This window comes from Neolamprologus multifasciatus, chromosome 18 (assembly GCF_963576455.1).
Source record: "Neolamprologus multifasciatus chromosome 18, fNeoMul1.2, whole genome shotgun sequence".
NCBI classification, from domain to species: domain Eukaryota; kingdom Metazoa; phylum Chordata; class Actinopteri; order Cichliformes; family Cichlidae; genus Neolamprologus; species Neolamprologus multifasciatus.
Window position 1 is genome coordinate 28,023,875 of NC_140456.1, and position 20,302 is coordinate 28,044,176.

Below are 20,302 nucleotides of genomic sequence, written 5' to 3' on the forward strand. Positions count from 1 at the left end.
ATTTATTGTGAATGAATGATATTGTTTTATGATGCATTATACTGTGAGTTATATGAAATACTGTTCACAGAAAGTCATCGTCTCATTTGTCTGATTAGAAGAGAACAGAGCATACTGCCCCATTTCATCAGGAGCAGATAAACAGGGAGCCAAGGTCGTAGCTTAGGCGCTGTGTGAGAAAGAATGTTTAGGCCCTGATGATTAGGTGGGGGCCACTAGAGGCTATAAGAGTTTGATCAAGGCTCCACCATTTTGAGATCTGATGCTGTCTGTGTATGGTGTCCATCTCCCACGCGTGTGTTCATTAAATCATCGTTTGACTTGACCCGGCCGGACCAGTGTTGTTATTTTGGTTTTCCTCTTGTATCCATTCCCAATATTTGAATCCGTAACAGTTTTGGGGGCTCGTCCTGTGGTATTGGGATGGAAGTTTTGGAGGTTTGGACGGTCCGAGGTGGTTGAACGGGCAGGCACGAGCCAGTGGTCTGACGTGAGTGGGCAAGCCGGCACATTTAAAGGTGAGGCACAACCTGTTGAATGTAAATCCAAACTGTGCCAAATTGGTCTGTATAAATTAAAAGTCTACTCACTGAAATTACTGGTGAAGGCCTGTTTTGATTTTGATGAAAAATCTCATGAGTTTTGAAACTTGAAATAAGCTTATAAGTTACAATACTGAGTTAGAGGCTCAAGATAAAGGAAAATAATACTGAGTTAGAGGCTCAGGTAAAGAAAATAATACTGAGTTAGAGGCTCAAGATAAAGTAAAATAATACTGAGTTAGAGGCTCAGGTAAAGGAAAATAATACTGAGTTAGAGGCTCAAGATAAAGGAAAATAATACTGAGTTAGAGGCTCAGGTAAAGGAAAATAATACTGAGTTAGAGGCTCAAGATAAAGGAAAATAATACTGAGTTAGAGGCTCAGGTAAAGGAAAATAATACTGAGTTAGAGGCTCAGGTAAAGGAAAATAATACTGAGTTAGAGGCTCAAGATAAAGGAAAATAATACTGAGTTAGAGGCTCAGGTAAAGGAAAATAATACTGAGTTAGAGGCTCAAGATAAAGGAAAATAATACTGAGTTAGAGGCTCAGGTAGTTTGATAGGGAATTGGTCAGTTTGTGAGTTAGAGGCTCCATTGGTTTAAAAGATTGCATCTGTGTTGGCCATGTTGAGAGTTAGAGGCTCCATTGGTTTAAAAGATTGCATCTGTGTTGGCCATGTTGAGAGTTAGAGGCTCCATTGTCCATAACGTTGCATCTGCCTCAGTCATACTCTTGTTTTTTGGGTGTTGTCTGTTGTTTAAAAGTATTATAAATTTTGTTAGAACGGTGGTTAGAGGCCACTAAGAGGCGCATAGCCCGGAGGTTACGCTCCCTCCTGGCCGCGGACGCGCGACCTTGACCTGTCGGCGAACAGGGTTAGTTCAGTTGGCTTGACTGTGGGGTACAGGGCATCCTGGAACAAGCTAGGAGTTAGAGGCTCCTTATCTGCGCTTTTTTGGACACTTTAAATTGAGTTAGGGACTTTAGAGATGAGGCCAGATACAGTGCTTTTCTTTGGCTCTCGGAGGAGGCGGACGCACTTTTTCTCCTCTCCCTTATCTTCCCTGCTTATGTCCTTGTCTAGTCTCGTGGTTTTTTTGTATTTTCCCTGGAACATTCTCTCACAGTCTGTTCTCTAAAACCTAAAAGAGGAATTATGGATTGAATCAACTGGTCTCTGAATGCAATTGACACCCCTTTCAACGAGAAGTTTGGGCTTGGGTGAGCCTGAGTGCTGAAGATATCTACCTATTTGGAACCATGGTAACAGGGTTCTGGCGGATCGGAGCTGGCTTGGCCCTGACTTATCGAAGAATTAAGAAAGCGGAACCGGCTGTTCAAACCCCCACAAGGCTGCCCGCTGGGATTGGAACGATGGGAGAGGCGTGAGTTTCTCAAAATGGGCTCATTGAGTCAGCACGGATAAGATCTTGGAGAGGCTACGGCTGCTGTGAATACTCAGAATAAGATCTCTGACTGCAGACTGGATACATCTCGGAAGGGCTAGCCCGGAATAACATCTCTGGGCGCAAAATTGGATGACATCTCGGGGAGGCACACTGCCGTGAGTTCTCTGAAATCGGCTCCTTGAGCACAAGAAATGACAACATCACAGAACGCAAGTATGGCGAAGCTCGCGGCTCTCCAACGGGAGATTAAGAGACCAGTGTTGGACTGTAGAACTGCTTTGAAATTCATATGAGCTGTTCGCACTAAAGTAAAAAATAACATCACTTCATGTGGATACCCTCTCGGCGCCAGCTACAAGGCCGGAGCTGAACAAAACACCCTGATAACGACTGTGTTTAGTCTGTTCCTTCCCATTCCATGCAAGGCCACCTGGGTTGGCTGGAAGACTGTTTACTTAGCCTGGCAGGGCGAAGGACACTGTCTCAGCTGAACTATGGAAACGCACACACATACATATACTGATACTGATAAGCACTCACCGACGCATCACCCTCCCTACCCCGGATCCAACGCCACCTCCAACGCTTACCTCCCCTCTGATGTGGACATTGGGTCAGTTGGAGGCGCAGTCGAAAGATTGCAGCGGTCCCAGATCAGATGTACACACTGGAACTCTTTCCCATGTTGCTTGTCTGTGTTTATTGTGCTATGGTGTGTTGATATCTGTGCATTCCTGTATTATCCTTCTGTGTTACACATTTCGATGTTTTTTTCCTCGCTACCTAGCCTGACCTGTCTCCCCAATGTGATGTTTGTGTATTGTATGTACGGTCGGCAAGGTCTGTCATCTCGGTTGTGGGCAAAAGACCTGCAACTGACAAATAAAGGCTATCTCATCTCATCTCATCTCATCTCAGTTAGAGGCTGATACTGGTTAATTGATTACAAAAAAGTTGGACTTTCTTCGGTTGGACCCGTTATCTTAAATTTGTCAAAATTGTGTAGGCGCTAAAACTTTCAGGCCTGAGAATGATTGTAAATATAAGACGTCTTTGTAATATAATAGAGAGTTGAGTGTGAAACGAGGCTGTGTGTGACGATAGCGCGCTGCAGCGCTGCGAGCTATTTTGTGTGAACATGCAAATGAGGTGGCTGCTGTGAAGCCCACAGAGGACTTCCTGTTTAGCGTGTTATTGAGTTTTATAATTATGATTTGCAAACAATGATACATGCCTGTAATTAAAACGCTGATTTTGCTGATTGTAATATTACAAATAAAGTTTTGAATGACTACGGTGAATGTTTAATGTTTGGCTGAGTTTTGATATGGGAGAGACGGCTTCGCAGCTGCTGGGGGTAAGTGACCGGAAACTTGCATGCCCATAAAAGGCAACTGCCTGACTGTGTGAACTATGCACCAAGAGAAAGAGTAAAATCTAGGCAGATGAACCAAATGGATGTTTTAAGAAAAATAGTAAATGAATGTTTTAGTCTCTTAATACAGGTGGATTTCTCTCAACTTGGAAACCTGAGTACAGCAGCAAAAGGATAGATTAATAAAATTGGACGACACACATGCCAAGCTCTGGCTCAAAATTTTACAGCTTGACCTCTCACTTTGTCCCCACCCGAAAAAGAAGCTAAAAGGACATCTTCTCCTCCAGTTATCGGTTACCATCACTGGAAATGTTCAGGCAAGTTTTTCACTGAATTGTTTTTGGCACCATGTGTCCCTGAATCTCACAAGCAAGCTCTAATTCCTGGCTGAAGACATGGAATGCTGTTATTTAAGGTGGGAAATCAAAATTTGGGAAACAAAATAAAAATACACACACAACCAGAGAAATGTATGAGAAAGGCAAGTGCTAGAGAAATGCCTTGTTGGAGAAAAAGTTAAAATAACCCACAAACGCACACACACGCAATGAAGAAACAGCTTACATTCATGAACACGTGAAGATTTTCCAGCAAGTTTAAAGCAGCGAAACTTAACATACACCTGATGTTAAATGATAAAGTCTATCCACTACTAACAATTAAACTCTCTGGGTTGCAGGACAACAACTTGACTTCAAAAAGACAGACACTGGTATGACAAAACCAGTGATGAAACAACAAATTTAGTGGTTAAAAGAGTCAAACTGTGACATGTTTTCCTCTGATTGATTAATACAAGAGATTATTGAATGAAATAAAATTCCTTTTTTGAATTGTTAAACATGATCTTAAGAATTTTAACGTGTACCTGTGTTGTCCTGTCAACTTGGTGGGTTAGGAGTTGATTATATAGTGAGAAAAAAACAAAAAAAAAGGGGGGGAGAAGGCTGACACAGGGCCTGGCCCCTCTCTGAATAACACAGCCAAAACAACATTATTTTCCTGTTCGTCTGTTTTTGTTTTGTTTTTGTTTTTTCTCTTTATGCTTAATTACAGGCTGCTTTGTCAGCCCGGAAAGCCGAGGCTGACCTGGACTCCTGCTCTCCCCTCTACCATCTTTGCTCTCCCTTCTACCATCTTTGATGTGACCCTGACCAAATGCTACAGCAGCTGGACTCACAACAACAGCCTGAGAATGTCAACAGTGCTGCAGGAAAGAGATCTCATGCAGCGGAGACGGAGAACGTTAAATCCAAGGCCCGTTTCACTACACGGGGGAGATTTCCAGACAGCTTCAGCTGACAGAGCTGTGACGAGACGCCTATTAAGCCCGGATGAAAAGTGAGGCCGAGCAAAAGAATGCTGACCTTAACAACTCTGCATTAAAACTGTGCAGGACAGTGACGGACCAACACGGAGGATCGGGCAGCGAAAAGGGCGTGCCAGAGATACGAGGAGTGACTGAGGTCAGGAGGCACCTCAGATTGGACAAAAGCAGCAGAAGAACATAAGCTGAAGGCACAGGTGTCAGGGCTCGGTCAGGAGCTGACCTCTGAGAAGAGCCGAACAGCAGAGCTGCAGAAGGCCGTGGAGCAAAGCAAGGAAAACATCAATAAACTTCAATCTGACGTGTACGGAAAAGACTCTGAGGTTTCTGCCCTCAGTGAGAGCTCAAGACATCAGAGCAGAAACTGAGCATGCCTCAGGAGGAGCTGGCTGCTAATCGAACCCATCAGTCAGGCTTGGAGTCCCAGATACAGGACTTAAAATCAGGCCGGAGCTTGCTGGAGCAGGAGGTTGTCAAACCTGACGAGAAGCTCCAACAGCAGGAGCAAACCCTGAAGGACCTACAGAAGCAAAAAGGGTCAAGTTAAGGAGGAGCTGGACAAGGAGAAGATGCAGGACACTGGAGAAAAGGACTGCCTCAATTGGGGCCAGAACCAGTATGGAGAGAACTTTGGGCAGCAGCACCAATGGACCCAAACGGACTGAAAAGGGGGAGGGCAGGACCCCAGAGCGCGCTTCAGGCCGTGGTTTACCCAGAACACCAGAACAGGAAAGTGATGAACACAAACACACACACAAACACACACATCTACATACACTGACTCACACACATATGAACACATATGCACTCGTTGATTGACTGAGAAATGACACACACACACGCACACAAATTGAAATGCTGATTCAATTCACTGAGAAGTGATCCACACACACACACATACACACATACACATGTTTGTGCAATGAAGAGTGATACACACACGCTGCTGCAATGAAGAATGCTTTACTAACAAATGCTATGCTGATACGCAAAATGCTGCACACAAATGTCCAAATACAGAATCTGTTACAATAACAAGAAGCCATTGATTGTTAATTGGTTAAATGCATTTCATGTCACCCAGAGGGCATTTGTGCAGATTTAGGGGACAGGGTCTAGAGCAGTTTGGTTATGAAAACAATGTCTGTGAGTGATGTCTGTTTATGGCTCAAGGCCTCGACTGAATTGTTTACTGTGCTTCGCACAGCCTGATAAGGAACAGTGGTACAGAGTGAAAATGATGAATTAACGGTGTGAGCCTTATTTCGGAGCGCCACATTTTTGTGATTGAGATTTAATTGAAGGAGGAACACACTGAAAAAAAAAAATAAATAAAAGAAAAGAAAAAAAGAAAAGGGGGCCAGCCCTTGGATTTACGTAAGCATCCCACGTGTATTTAACACAATTGCCTCAGACTTTAAAGATCTGTACAAAATTCAACAGGAAATCATAGCTTCCCTGTATTTCCTACATTGTTGGCATGCTGGTGAGTGCTGTTGCTCCACAGTAAGAAGGTTCTGGGTGCAAGTCCACAGTCTGGCTAGTTTGCAGTGGTTTCTCTCTGGGTATTCTGGTTTCCTGCCACAGTGAAAAGTCATGAAGCTATTAGAGCTAGGTTAATTGATGATTCTAAATTATCCGTGAATGTAAGTGTAAATGGTTGTTTGTTTCTAGGTGATAGACTGGTGACCGGTTCGGGATGCACCCTGCCTCGTAACCTATCACTTTAGAGGTATTTCCCAGCCCTCGTGCAATTAGGATAAAGATAGGAGGATGGTAGTTGTTGTAGACCCATTCAATTTTTATGGTAATCAGAATTTAGACTTTGTTGAACCGTAGGCAATATGAAGACAACATGTAGTATTTAAGGGACCAAGTAGAATTTGGATAAAAGTTATTGAATAGTGTTGAAATAAAATGACAGAATTGTGAAGGATTAAAATATTCCAGGAGCTTAACTTACTCCATCTGAACATGTCTTAATCGTGTAATATGAACTCAAAATGCATAGGTTAACTGAATATGAAAAGGTTGTGTTGATTTAACTCAGTTGTTTAAGTTTCTACCAAAGCAAAACATTTGTGTGCAACTAGTGTCCACTATTGACTGAAATAAGTCCAACATGTTTTTTGTCAGTGCAAAAGAAGTTACGGTACCTGTATGCTTACACAATATTGTCCCGGGACGGAGAAAAACTTTCTGGTGAAGTTTTGGTTGATTTTGGGTTTTGCTTAACACTAGGTTGATTTTATCAGTGAGGTTTGGATTGTTTTCTTTCTCTAAGAGAGAGAAAGATGGTTTTATGCTTGGACATGTTTCCAACGGGCCCCAGTATTTGTTATTATATGAGTATTTTATTGGTTACGTTTGTCTTTGCTTTTGTTACAGTGCACTGAAATAAGAACATCTGAGAGGAGTGATCCACCGGTGGTGATATTTTGGTATTTTGTGAGTTCCTGATTTAACAAATCAGCTCTTTAATCCAGGCCTGAGAGATTGAACTTTAAAGCGCTATAAAACATGATTACTAGAAACAGTTGCAAAGTATTTTTCTCCATGATTATAATGGGCTCTGGAGAAATTCACTTATATGGGACATTGATCACATGAGAAGTCCTGAACCTAAAAGGATTGCAGCGAGTCAATCCAGTCCAAAAAAAAAAAAACAAGGAACTGTTTCCTTTAAAATGATGACGTCATCTTGCTGGTGATGGAGGCTTGATTAGGTTGCGCGTGAGACTCCATTATCAGCAATATCTGGTATGAATGTGTGTGAATGTATGCATGTGACTGGACTGTGATGGACTGACGACTAAATGTTTAAACTGACTTGACACTGAGACAAAAACGATACCGACTTTAGGATTAGTACATGTCTACAAACAATTCACCCAGCCTGTAAAAGAAGGGTGGATGTTTTGTCTCGCTTGTTTTGTTTTTGCGGGAGTAGGAGGACAGAGACTAGGGGGGGAGGCTGTAGCTTCACATGAGTGTGAACTGCAGACTTAACCCTTTGGTTGCTAATTTTGAGCTACTGATGTTTCCATCAAGAAAATTGGGTTTTATTAGCTGTGTTTCGATTAATGCAGCACATTATATTGTTGGGAATGTTAAATGCTAAAGTGAAGAGAAGCTTTGATTTCACTCATGACTGAACATGTTATTATTAACCATAGCGGGCCACTGTAAAAAGTCAATCAATTTTGATAGAAAAAGCAAGAAAAAACTCTATTGATACAGGGGAATGATAGACTGTCACTTTCAAAATAGAGATATGTAATGACAAACGTTGGTCAAAGTCATTTAGGTTCTCCATTGAAATAGTCAATAATTTAGAAAAGTAACATAGAACCGACAGGGGCATGTGCTGAGATGTGGTGCTGCACAAGAACAAGAGCAAAATAAAGAAAAATTATTGTGTTTAGCTTGATAAATTCAAATTAAAATGTACCATTACACTCAGAGGATCAATATGAAATTGAATATATGCTAATTTTGTATGAAGTACATGACTGATAGCTGTTCTGTCCTGAGCTTTTGTTTTTACAGCGCCCACTTGACCACACCAACAGTTTCTCGCCACCAAAACGGGGTACTTGCAAAGAATAGGGAGGAATATCATCAGAAGTGGGAAAGGTAAGCCCCGATGGGGGTGATAATGTAACACACCCAAAGAAAGATTTTAGGTCTGACCAACCGTCTCAGTCGTGGGCAAAACGATGACAGTCAATAAAATTCTAAAAGATAATTTAGTGACAAAAAATATCAAGAGATAAAAGATAAAACAGTCCAGTGTCCCATTCATGAATCAAATAAAAACACACAGTCCCAAGGCCAGAGCCAGCTATGCCACACGGCCAGTTGCACTCCACATGTTGCCTTTAACAGGGGTAGAAGTTATCCTTGGAGACCCACTACCCTGCAAGCATATAGCCAGTGATCACTCCAACCTGTGCAACTATGCTGCCTTTAGGCTGTGGCATATAATAGGCCCTGGCCTGCACAGAGAGACAAAATGACACCTTCAGTATAAAATTCATAGCGCAAAACCCATCCATCCCAAACATATCAGATTATCACATTACATACATGCACAGAGAGACAAAATGACACAGCAGTGTTTGTAGTGTGGGCTATAAGTAGACCAGTGTATCAGTGCAATCAAGTACACCTGCCTCTAATTAGTCCAACCCCATTCCAGCCATTGGCTCACCAAAAATGTGACACACACACAAAAAACCACTCCCAACCCAGTGCAACTTCACACAATAATATGGAGCTGAATTAACACAGGCACACTGGTCTACCATGTTACAATAACACCATTAATTTCACGTATGGTCAAATTCTTAAGATTTGACCCCAAACATGAAAAATTCTTCAAACATTTAGAGACAGAGTGGAGTTCTAGATAAACATAATGCAACAAATCACATAAGGATGGAGCGCTGGAATCAATAAGATGATGAAAAACACGCAGGAAAAATGTTGATCATGTTGAGTATGTTTATTCCAGTGTGCAGAGATTGGCTAATCTGACCAGGAAATGTTATAAATGGATTGTCGGAACAATCAGCGTTAAAATCACCTTTGACAGTCCAGACTAAGATGGCGTTGGACATCTTCAGGGCGGAAAAGGGTTGGTGTGACCAAGGTGTGGTTTGGCTTGTTGTATGTATATTTCATAATGATACAGCTCTGGATGGACCAGTTACCAGGGCATGGAAGGAGGACAGACTTATTAAATGAGGAGAAGGAATTTTCTGGGATTGGAGATCCTGTGGGTGAGTGGTTGACTAAAAGCATGCATAAAATAAAAGCTATTTTTTGTTATTGATTGGTAATAGATTGATAATTGGCCACATTCACAGTTGTATTGACTTGTAGTGGATGTAGTCTACTTCATGTTTAAGCACTCTAATTAACAGATTGAAAATAGTGACATTAAAGGAAGAATATGCAGCACCACCCTGTCAGATGCCAGTGCCGGTGGGGCTCAGTGATGAATCAGGTGAGCTTCATGGCTGAATTAAAACATAGAGGCCCCTGCTGTGGTCAGTAAGGGATAAAAAGGGTGTGTTTTACTGTTATTTTAGCATCAGCATTATTGTTACATTAGAATCATATAACAAACATTGCATTGAACATTTATTGAAGCTACTGACATATTAACATTTGTATTACAGTGATTGTTATAACCCCATGTTAATCTTCTATCTACAGGTGTCAAAAGTAGTCAACAAGTTCATGTTGAAGTGAAGTTCATAATAATACAGGTTTTGTTTGTAGACAATTGGGAAGACGCAGGCTCTGGGCGGAGCCAGGAGTTGAACAGATCTAACATGACAATTAAATTGATTTCATTCCCTAACACAGGATAACAAGACTGGAGCAACGACATTGGATAGGAGAAAGTCTGATACTTTCTAAGATATGAGGTCACTAACCTTTTTTTTAAATTTTCTAGCTTAATTGAATGGACACATGTCAGAATTAGAAATGGCTAATTTGTTTTTTATGTCTTTTATTAGAATGAGTGGTTTTAATCATTTTTATATATATCTTGCAAATGTGCTTATAATGAGTTGGCACTCGGTCTTTTGAAGGTCATAAGCTTCGTTCGGCGATAGTCCGGACTGATAAAGTGTAGGAAATGCCTTGAGTGCAGCAGGCTAAATGCAAACACGCTTACACACACATACACTAAATTAGGATAAGTCCTTGGGACATTCTGAATGTTCTAAACCAATTCTGAATCACCAAAAGATCAGTAGACAGCAACATTAGATTGTTAGAGCTAGGAAGAGAGGTGTTTTGGTTTTCTGTCTCTTACAGAGAAAGGAACAGACACCAGACGAGGTCACAGATATACGAGGATCCTTGGCAGCAGAGACAGACACGGTGACTGCTGAAACATCAACTGGGTTCAAGTGTCATGGCATTTTGGGCTCCAGTTAGTCACCTAAAAAGGATGGATCAAATAAACACAGCGATAACCACGAAGGGGTTGACGGAAATCCAGGAACACCACACCAACGACGTTCGAGAGGCTGTTGGTCATAAGGAGAACACCTTTCTGTTCCTTTTCCTGGGGAACACAGCTGTGATCCCAGAATACACAGATCATTGTTTGAAATCGGGGCAGAATAATCCCCTGATCTGTGCAACGACTGAAGGGTTGTCTAACCCCTGAGGTTGAAGGAAACGAGAGCAGAGGATCACCCGACTGGAAGACACTGGTGCCTACAGCAATAAAATAAAGGTTAAAAGCTCCTCGGACAGAGATTCTAGTCTGAGTACGTTTGGAGGGTATAAGGTAGCACCGAAATAAAGCTGTGGGAGAACTGGGGAGTGATGGGAGTATCATCTGTACCTACTGTTGTTGTTGTAATAATAGTTTTTCTTGCATCTGAACTGCGTAAACACAGAGGTCATGTCACATATGGTTCACCCAACAGGGGGACAAAGGGCCTCAGGAGTAAGGAGAAATGAACCTGGCAACATTGGATTGCAGGGTGTAAGTGAGCTCTTTAAGTCTAAAGAGCTCATCAGGGGGAATTGTGGGATTATGATATTATTTTATGCCATGTTAGACCCCTAATTAAAGATTGTGAATTATTATGTAGTTTCAGTTTGCATTATGCTCCTGAACTAGAAGAAGGTGATAATTATTACATTTGGTAAACTGATTTGCATTACATTAGACTGTTGATTTATTGTGAATGAATGATATTGTTTTATGATGCATTATACTGCTGAGTTATAAGAAATACTGTTCACAGAAAGTCATCGTCTCATTTGTCTGATTAGAAGAGAACAGAGCATACTGCCCCATTTCATCAGGAGCAGATAAACAGGGAGCAAAGGTCGTAGCTTAGGCGCTGTGTGAGAAAGAATGTGAATGTTTAGGCTTTTATGATTAGGTGGGGGCCATTAGAGGCTATAAGAGTTTGATCAAGGCTCCACCATTTTGAGATCTGATGCTGTCTGCTGTATGGTGTCCATCTCCCACGCGTGTGTTCATTAAATCATCGTTTGACTTGACCCGGCCGGACCAGTGTGGTTATTTTTGGTTTTCCTCTTGTATCCATTCCCAATATTTGAATCCGTAACACAGGCAACATGCTTGCTTTTCAAAATGATGGCCATTTCACATGTTATAGCAACAAGGGAGCTTAAGTGATTTTTTTTTTAATTTGATCATTTGAATTTATTTATTTAAAAGGGACAGTGCAGTTTAACATAGTTCAAGTGCAAGACATGAAACTGATGTACCGCACATAGGTTTATAGCTACTGCTAATTTTCAACAATTGTCCCTTGTTGGCCTTACAATCTAAATAGATACATTTGTAGATATTATGTTTCTGTTGCTAAAAGTCAATTTTTTTTCATTCAATATTCTTGGCAATTCTTATTTTAAACTTAGTAGGATTTCAGAAATGTACAGTAAACCTATCCCACTAAACCTTAAACAAATGTTTGATTCAGTGTCCTTTGTAGTGGACAGCAAGACTCCCACATTTTCAACCTGTGTCCACACTTCAGGAAGCAGAGGGCTGAGTGATGTAGAGTTTTTTAAATTCTGGATTTCACTCAGTCAGACTTGCATATAGGATGAGATGGAGGAGTGCAGGGAGGTGAGAGTCAGAGGGCACACCAGCTTCTGAGGAGCCTGAGAAGGAAGCCACTGTCACTTATGGACAAGCGTGTAACCAAAGGTGTTTTTTTGGCTCTACCCGTTCTTTCTTTATGGATTCAATTTCAACCCTATTAACACTGGGTTGAAAGACTAACAATAAACATTGATCAACTGATGTAATCAGTGATGTAATCACTGATGTAATCAGATCACTGATGTAATCAGTGATCAGAAAGCCAGGTTCTTGAAAGTGTCAAAGCACACAAACCACAGGGAGATGCTCATCTCTGCAGGCAGCCCAAACATTTATAAGCTGCATATCATACGTTAATATCTATGACATGACTTGAATCTGGATATATTCAGTACTATTTATAGCGATTTCAATGCGTATAGACAGATTGTTTAAGACTGTTACTTTCCAGCACTGCCCAGATGACTTCAATGTGTGATCAGACGATAGAAGGCCAGTGCAGATGTTTCCTACAGCACTTACGCAATACCTATTAACCATAATAGGCTTCAGCTGTGGTCTCTTTGCTCCAGCACAGACCACTCAAACACTGGGATGTCCTTCTCTGAACTTCACCTTCCTTTTTTAAAATCAAGTATTTATCTTCATCTAACAGTTCAGAGATCCACATGAAAAAAAAAACAAAACAAAATGAGGGACAGAAGAAAATAAACAACATTTTTGAAAAAAGGTTTTGCTGGAACATGTTTCTTTCAACCACATATAGTAGCCATGGTAATCTTTCAGGATTTGTGGAGAGAGAAATCAAGTCAAACAGTTCTGAAGCAAACTGATGTATTCTGAGAGAATTAAAAGACATTATAACAAGTTAAATGTAACATTTTTATTGTTACTATCAGGAGAGTGTTGTGAGATTTGTTGTTTGAAGAAAAAAAGTAACCTTTTTGATTGATTAGGTAATGTTACTAGGTTTAAGAATGTAAAGGCTCAGTTTAGGAAAAGCACCCGCGAAGCTTCACTGCAGCACATGTAAAAACCTCCCAACACAAATAACACCAGTTGTGTTCCCAGTCTGAGATTTATTCTTTGATATTAAACTGCTACATGAATAAAATGCAACACCTCAATGCGAGATTCAGATTTAGAAAAATAAAAGATTTAAAATGATGAGAGAAAGATGGAAAATATAAAGGAAACATTTTAAGAAACAGAATAAGTAACTCTGAGTTAATCATGCATCCCTAGTTGCACAGTAAGATGTGCTGTATTTCCATGATGACTTCAGGTGCGCTGAGGTGGCAGCACAAGTTTCTTTCTCAGGGTGAATCTCACTTCAGGCATCTGCTTGTCCAACGAGGAGGTCTCGCTATGTGCTACATCATCGTTCACGTAGTGGAGGATGGAGACGATGTCCTCGCCCCTAAGAGCATTTATAGAGATACAAAAACATGTTGATATCACTGTCAGGGTCAGTGTACACATGTGTTTGGTGATTTTAAAACAATTACCTGGGACAGCGCTCCTTCAGCTGCTCACAAAGAGACTGAATGAACCAGCTTCCATTGACTATATGTCTAAATGAAACATGATCTTCAACAGTGGCCATGGCAACCAGAACATCAGCTTCCTCAGGGATGGTCAATGGTGAAGTATCATCATCAGTCTCCATCAACTGCACTCCACGCTGTTTGTTACTTCCTTGGCAGGCCTGGATCAGGAACACTTTGGGCTTACCAGTGAGGACAGACTGGTCACACCCCCTGAACTTTCGGGTAATTTCTTTAATGGGGAAGGGGTCCCTGTCAGTTCCCAAAACAACACCCTTTTTTCTGTGACTCAGAATAGAGCAGATGAAAGCATCACCGTGCTCAAGAACCTGCTGAGGATCAACAAAGCTGCTGCCATCCCACTCTTTAAAGTTGAACTTCTGCAGCTGAGACATGTCTGCCAGGGAAGCAACAAACGTCAGTGCCTGATCCATCTGATCCTTGGTCAGGTCTTTACACATCAGCACTCTGAAGCCCAGCCAGCTGAACACCTCTGCCAAGCTTTCTGCAAAAAATGTAATTAGAGAAAAATATTTAAGCACCAGATACTAACAAGAAAGAATAAAAAATCTGCCCCTGAAACTTACGGGCGTCTTTATCTGATCCTCTTCTTGGTGAACCATCCAAGAAGTTCTTATTGTTTATGATCACGCAGAGGCCGACGGGCCGGCTAATGATTTGATAAACATCCTAAAGAGTGGACACCAAGATTTTATATGTGTTACTACAGGCTGCGTAACCACAGAATTTCATCTACATATCTGTCTCAAGCGATGTCACAAGTGTAGGAGGCTGTTTCTGCATCAGCATCTCACCTTTGACATATTCCCATCTTGTGGCAGAACATCTGAGGGAAGAACAATAAAACTGAGTTAAACAACCAAACACAACAGGAGACACAGCGTTTCTATACAGTGTTACGTGTGTGTTACCGTGCTGACATGAAGACACTTGGACAGGCTTGGATAAAAGGGGGGTGTAAGTCAGTTGTAAACTCGCCAGCTGAGGGAAAGTTTCTTTAATGGCGCCATCGGTTTGCAGGAGGTTCAGGAAGTCTTTGCATTTATCTTCTCCTTTATTCATGATCGTATCCACGAGCTCACTGACGTGTGTCTCCACGTTTGCATTGTTGATGCTTTTAAGATTGTTGTACTCCCGCTGAGTGATCAGCTTATTCTCATAAACTTTGTTGAGAATTAGCCCGCGGTCTCCGGACAGAATCCCATGAATGGCTTTTTTATTGCTCCTCATTGCATTTTGGGCCGACATGCTGAATCTGCGCAAAGGAAAGAGTCAGAGGTGATCCTAAACACTACTGTCTATGAGAAGGAAGTAGTTTACTACAGCTTACTATCGTAACAATAGCTGCACATTATATTACATAAAACGTAATTCTCTTACGGTCAGTTGGAACTTCTGCTGTCCTTGAAAACGAAACCTCATTCCTTCTCTCAAATAACATCCAGCACGAAACTATCCCGCGTGTCGCTACCCGATCCGTACCGGAAACCCGATCGGTACCGCGCATGCGCGAAAGGTGTCTACTTCCGGTCGTAGCGTTTTACGATAGTTACGGGTCAGAGTATCGGTTAAGATGTTAAGAATAATAAGTATATCTTAAAATGTTTGCAATAATGAAGCATTTCAGTACAATGTAGACAAAAACGAAAAATAAAAAGATAGTTACGGATCGGGACTCCCCGATCCTTACTGCGCATGTGCAGATGTTTTCTTCTTCTTCTGTTCGTTTAATGGCAGTGTACTCCCCAGTGTACGAGGATACTGCCACCTTCTGACCGAGCGGATGAACCCTATTGTAAACTGAATTGGCGTCATTACAAACGTGCGTTAAATTTGATTCAGTGATAGTCGAGTGTGTTTATGCTTGTCTGTGTGGAGAGGATTGACTGGAATAGTGATGATGATGTCCGCTATCACTGTCAATTGTCAGTAAACACTTCATCTGATTGATGAATCTTCACGTGACACATTGCTAAGTCTGTATTATTAACTCTGTAATTAGGCGCCATTCTTCTTATTTTACGGCGCTGTTCTTCAATCGGGGACGCTCTCTGTTGAGGAGAAAAGCATGAATTTGTTTGTATACGGATTATCCATTGTTTAAATGTCCCGGGGAGTCGAAAAGGAGGCAGAGCTGTTGAGAAATGCTAGGAGCTAACTGGGCGCTAACCGTATCGTTCAAATATATTGAATGTCGCAATGTTGGCAAAGAGAGGAAGTGACATAAGATTTGCGCATGCGGGGTACCGATCGGGTTTCCGGTACGGATCGGGTAGTGACACCGCGTTCTGAGAACAAACTCGGAAGTGACTCTCAGATCCTCCAATAGGGCTTTGGAGTTGACGTCACGCCGCAATGCATTATGGGAGCGCAGCGCCATTTTCGGGGTCTACGAATTAAAACAAACACACTGTTGGAACGACGACTACAAGAAAGATGCTTAAAAGCAGCTCAAAAGAGAATGGACTGTATAGAGACCGATTGCGTCCAGAGGCGAAGCGGCGGTACTTGCAGAAAATAGCGTGCATTGGAAATGTGGACCCGTATGAAACACGGCTGTGGAGTAGAAACCCTGAAGACCAACCGCTATTGACGTAGCCTGACATATTTTCGTACCTTGTCTGTGGAGTCAGCGCGTACAAGTCGTCATTCAAACAAAGGTAAGTCAGCTCGAGTACTGCGTGTGAAATGCGTTTGATTTCCCTGCAAACATTCAGATTAGTGCAGCATAAATTCATTCATGAGGGAAATTACAGTGAGAACATGTGGAGGCTGTTAGAGGGATAACATAGTGAGTTCAGTGCACTGATGTGACATTGTCCTGAAGGATTTAGTTATTCTTTATGGTTAAAGAAATTGCACTAATTTATTCATATTTATTATAAATAATTCTAATTATACATCTTGCTTCCATATTTGTATCTTGTGTCACTAAAAATACATTTTATTTTAGTTTTATACATTGATTAATGACCTGCAGAATCTCCTTATCATATTAAGGGATTCATAATTGTCACTTTATGCTTTCTCCATCTCTAAAGTGATGACATCCTTGCATTACATACTTTAGGTTCATTTTCTGCAGGCAGGTTTCTGACAGAGAACAGGCAGATTAACACTATAACATGCAGCGTTCTATAGATGGACACATAAAGAAATGAAACATGTATGTGCTAACTTTCTAAAAACTTTGTTACATTTATGATAAAGTAGATTAAACACATTTATGTCAGCCTTGGCTCATAGTTCTTGTCTTTAAATGAACTTTGTGTGTGTTTCAGGTCCTGCACTCTCAAAGACTGAATGAACGAGCATTACAGCCATGGGTCACTGTGAGCATCACAGGGAAGGTTGAAGCCGCCCACTGCACCTGTAAGGCCGGAGTCGTGGAGACCTGCACCCACGTCACTGCTCTTCTGTTTAATGTAGAAGCAACAGTGTTGATCTGTGGCACAGGACTGTTACAGATGAACCTGCATGCTGGGTTTTGCTGGGTAATGTGACCAAGATACAGTCAGAGGTTGGCCGTAAGATAGACTTCTCCTCTTCAGCTGCCCAAAAAAAGGCTCTTGATCAAAACATAAACAGACCATCCGTAGTGACAGGGAAAAGGAGCCGTCCTCAAAAAAGAAAAATCCCACCTGCTACTGTGGAGGAGTTGTCACTGCTGGAGGATACTTGGATACTTTGCTGGAGCACAGTAAAGCTGTGGGTTGTGGGAATGACCCATAATGTTTTATCTAGGGGTCTAGATTTATGCCTGTAGTGCACTGCCATGTAAATAATTTGCATTTACTGAATATGTACTCACTGAGTACCACTGTTCAAAAATTGAATAAAGAAACAAACTAATTTCTGCCTCTTTTTTTTATTATTATGAAAACCACTTTATAGAACATCACATCCGTTACAATGTAGAATCCAGTCATTTATAGTTTACAAATGACAAAATGTTTACACAAAATCATGACAGTGTTTACGTGATATCAACCACTACTAACATTACTTTATTTACTGTATCTTTTGGAAAAAATACAGCAATTTTAACAGCACAATACTTAAGAATATTTAACAGGAGCAGGTTTCATATTTCCCTGGTTTTATTATCACACTGTTCACCAAAATGCAGCAAACCTTCACCATCTTATCCAGAAGGGTCACCTCTTCACCCTCACATGGAAGAAGTAATCTGATTGGCAGGGTGGTATGTTTGAAGCAGGTCCCTTGTGTAGCGCTGGAACCCAGTCACGATGTGTTTCATCCATTTCATAGGCTGGTTTGCTGCAATAATGCCAAATAATTAGCAACTCTATAAATAGAAGGTGGTTCTACAAAATCACTCAGTAGGATGTTTGTTCTAATTTGCTATGAGCTCAGAGTGCATCGAAAATAAAACTAATAGGCTATAAAGAGTGATATGAACATATTTAGAACTTACCGGAATGAAACTGTCTGGAGCACCAACAGATATTTGGAGATGGAAGAGAACTGGATATCAGCTCATCTCACAGCTGCTATCCAGGCTACACGCCTTCGTTTGCTAACATTGATACATGAGCTGCCTCGTGTTGCTTCCAGGTTGGGAAAGAATGAAAAGATAAACCATTTTCAAGCTTATTCTCTTGCCGGTCGTGCGATCGAACATTGCAGCCGACCACACAGCAAATATGATCCGTGGCTGTTGTGTGTGCCTTCGCTCCCTTTTCACTTGCGCTAGACCCCGAAAATGGCGGATCGAGCCAAAATCCTTTCCACGCCCACCCCGTGACATCACGCTCCAAAGCGACTACACGCTATACAATAGCGCCCTCTACTTCTGGACAGCAGGAATAACAGGTTTACAGCCTTTGGTGTCGCACTGAGAAGAAGCTGTGCTCCAGCACCCCCGGTCGCAGCAGAGAGTATTCCCCACAAATCCCCCACCCTGCTGCAAAAACGCACAGTATTATTATACAAACATAACATATTTTGTAAAGATCTCACTGTGAATTTCACACTGAATTTATCCGTGTGTGTGTGTGTGCGTGCGTGTGTGCGTGTGTGTGCACACCCATGTACAATTGTACATTGTAAATCATGATTAAAAGACATAAAAGCTGCATTTTAAGAAAGAAATTTAAGGAGTGCATTGTATTTACCATGATAATTTATTTGGTGAAGGCAGACCTTTTGTATATGTGTAAAATAAACCACATATCTGCCAACCTCCTGTCTCAGGCTCAGGTGTTCCACTCCCATTGCCCCATTCCCACACACTGATATCTGAGGATGGAGGTTAGTTATTTTATGTCACAAAACAAGTGGAATTGTGTAAGGAAAAAAAAAACTTTCCTTTTTGCTAAGGCATATTCCCATGATGCATTGAGTATTTCTTCCTCAGTTACATTTCTCACTCACTGTGTGTTAATAGACCTCTGCATTGAATCCTACTTGTTATTAACCTCTGTCTCTCTTCCACAGCATGTCTTTTATCCTGTCTTCCTTCCCTCACCCCAACTGGTCGCAGCAGATGGCCGCCCCTCCCTGAGCCTGGTTCTGCCAGAGGTTTCTTCCTGTTAAAAGGGAGTTTTTCGCTTCAAACTGTGGCCAAAGTGCTTGCTCATAGGGGGTCATAGATTGTTGGGTTTTTCTCTGAATGTATCATTGTAGGGTCAACTTTACAATAAAAAGCGCCTTGAGGCGACTAATGTTGTGATTTGGTGCTATATGAATAAAATTGAATTGAATAGAACAAACAGCAGCCCGATATCAGACAGAGCTGTCATTAAACAGAAGCTATGAACACAACTCTCTTGAGTGGACAATTGAAGAAGTTTGTTTCAAGTTTTAGATTTAGGTTGCTCTTCATTTGTTTTGATGCCACCAAAGAAGACTGTGTTGAAAAGCTTTCAGTAATGAACCGTTTTTCAGTACAAGCTTAAATGCTTCAGAAAGCTTCATTTAGCCAGCAGAAACACAAAGTCCATTGAGCCAAAATGGAAGGAAACACATGGGCAGACAAAAAGTACAACACAACAGAAAGCTAGGACAAACCCAGACTTTATATACAGACAGACGGAGCATTAATAGAGAATGAGTCACATCTGGGGAAAAATAAGAAACAGGTGAAAATAATCAGATAACTAAACAGGGGAAGCAAAAACGCACAAGAGACAGACTAGAAAAATAAAACATTATGGCGACTAAATAAGATATGGATGAAACACGGGGAACGTAAAATAAACTTAACCAAGGAACAGAATACAATCAAACTAGAATTAAGAACAGAACACAGACTACAGGTAAAAAGGCCTGATGATGTAGACATAATGAAACCAGCCATACTATAAAAATAAAAATTGCATAATTACAACAGACTAAGGGTCAAAGAAAAACCTAAAAATAACAGAAATTGAGCGCAGGAAAAAACAAAAACAAAACACACACACACACACACACACACACACCAAAAACAAAATCAG

At 41.3% G+C, this 20,302-nt stretch overlaps 1 protein-coding gene and 3 long non-coding RNA genes across 5 annotated transcripts; 2 read left to right on the forward strand and 2 right to left on the reverse strand.

Moving 5' to 3' along the window:
• The first annotated feature begins 47 nt into the window (after positions 1–47).
• LOC146498235 (uncharacterized) lies at positions 48–9,131 on the forward strand. The gene is made up of 2 exons (XR_014870943.1): positions 48–726; positions 1,094–9,131. It is a non-coding gene; the product is annotated as an uncharacterized LOC146498235 (long non-coding RNA).
• Positions 4,409–12,887, reverse strand: LOC146498236 (uncharacterized). The gene is made up of 2 exons (XR_014870947.1): positions 8,772–12,887; positions 4,409–8,680 (listed from the first exon to the last, which is right to left on the reverse strand). It is a non-coding gene; the product is annotated as an uncharacterized LOC146498236 (long non-coding RNA).
• Positions 12,888–13,332: 445 nt separating this feature from the next.
• On the reverse strand, positions 13,333–15,315 carry LOC146498237 (caspase-8-like). 2 transcript variants are annotated; one of them, XM_085141932.1, is made up of 6 exons: positions 15,222–15,315; positions 14,753–15,096; positions 14,636–14,667; positions 14,408–14,510; positions 13,782–14,325; positions 13,333–13,693 (listed from the first exon to the last, which is right to left on the reverse strand). In XM_085141932.1, exons 2-6 carry the CDS (start codon positions 15,087–15,089, stop codon positions 13,555–13,557), a joined length of 1,155 nt encoding a protein of 384 aa, XP_084998058.1. In that variant the 5' UTR covers positions 15,090–15,096; positions 15,222–15,315; the 3' UTR covers positions 13,333–13,554. The 2 variants fall into 2 exon arrangements, with proteins under 2 accessions (XP_084998058.1, XP_084998059.1); XM_085141933.1 differs by lacking the exon at positions 15,222–15,315 and having other exon boundaries at positions 14,753–15,211.
• Positions 15,316–15,867: 552 nt separating this feature from the next.
• On the forward strand, positions 15,868–18,491 carry LOC146498238 (uncharacterized). The gene is made up of 2 exons (XR_014870948.1): positions 15,868–16,501; positions 17,123–18,491. It is a non-coding gene; the product is annotated as an uncharacterized LOC146498238 (long non-coding RNA).
• Positions 18,492–20,302: the final 1,811 nt, after the last annotated feature.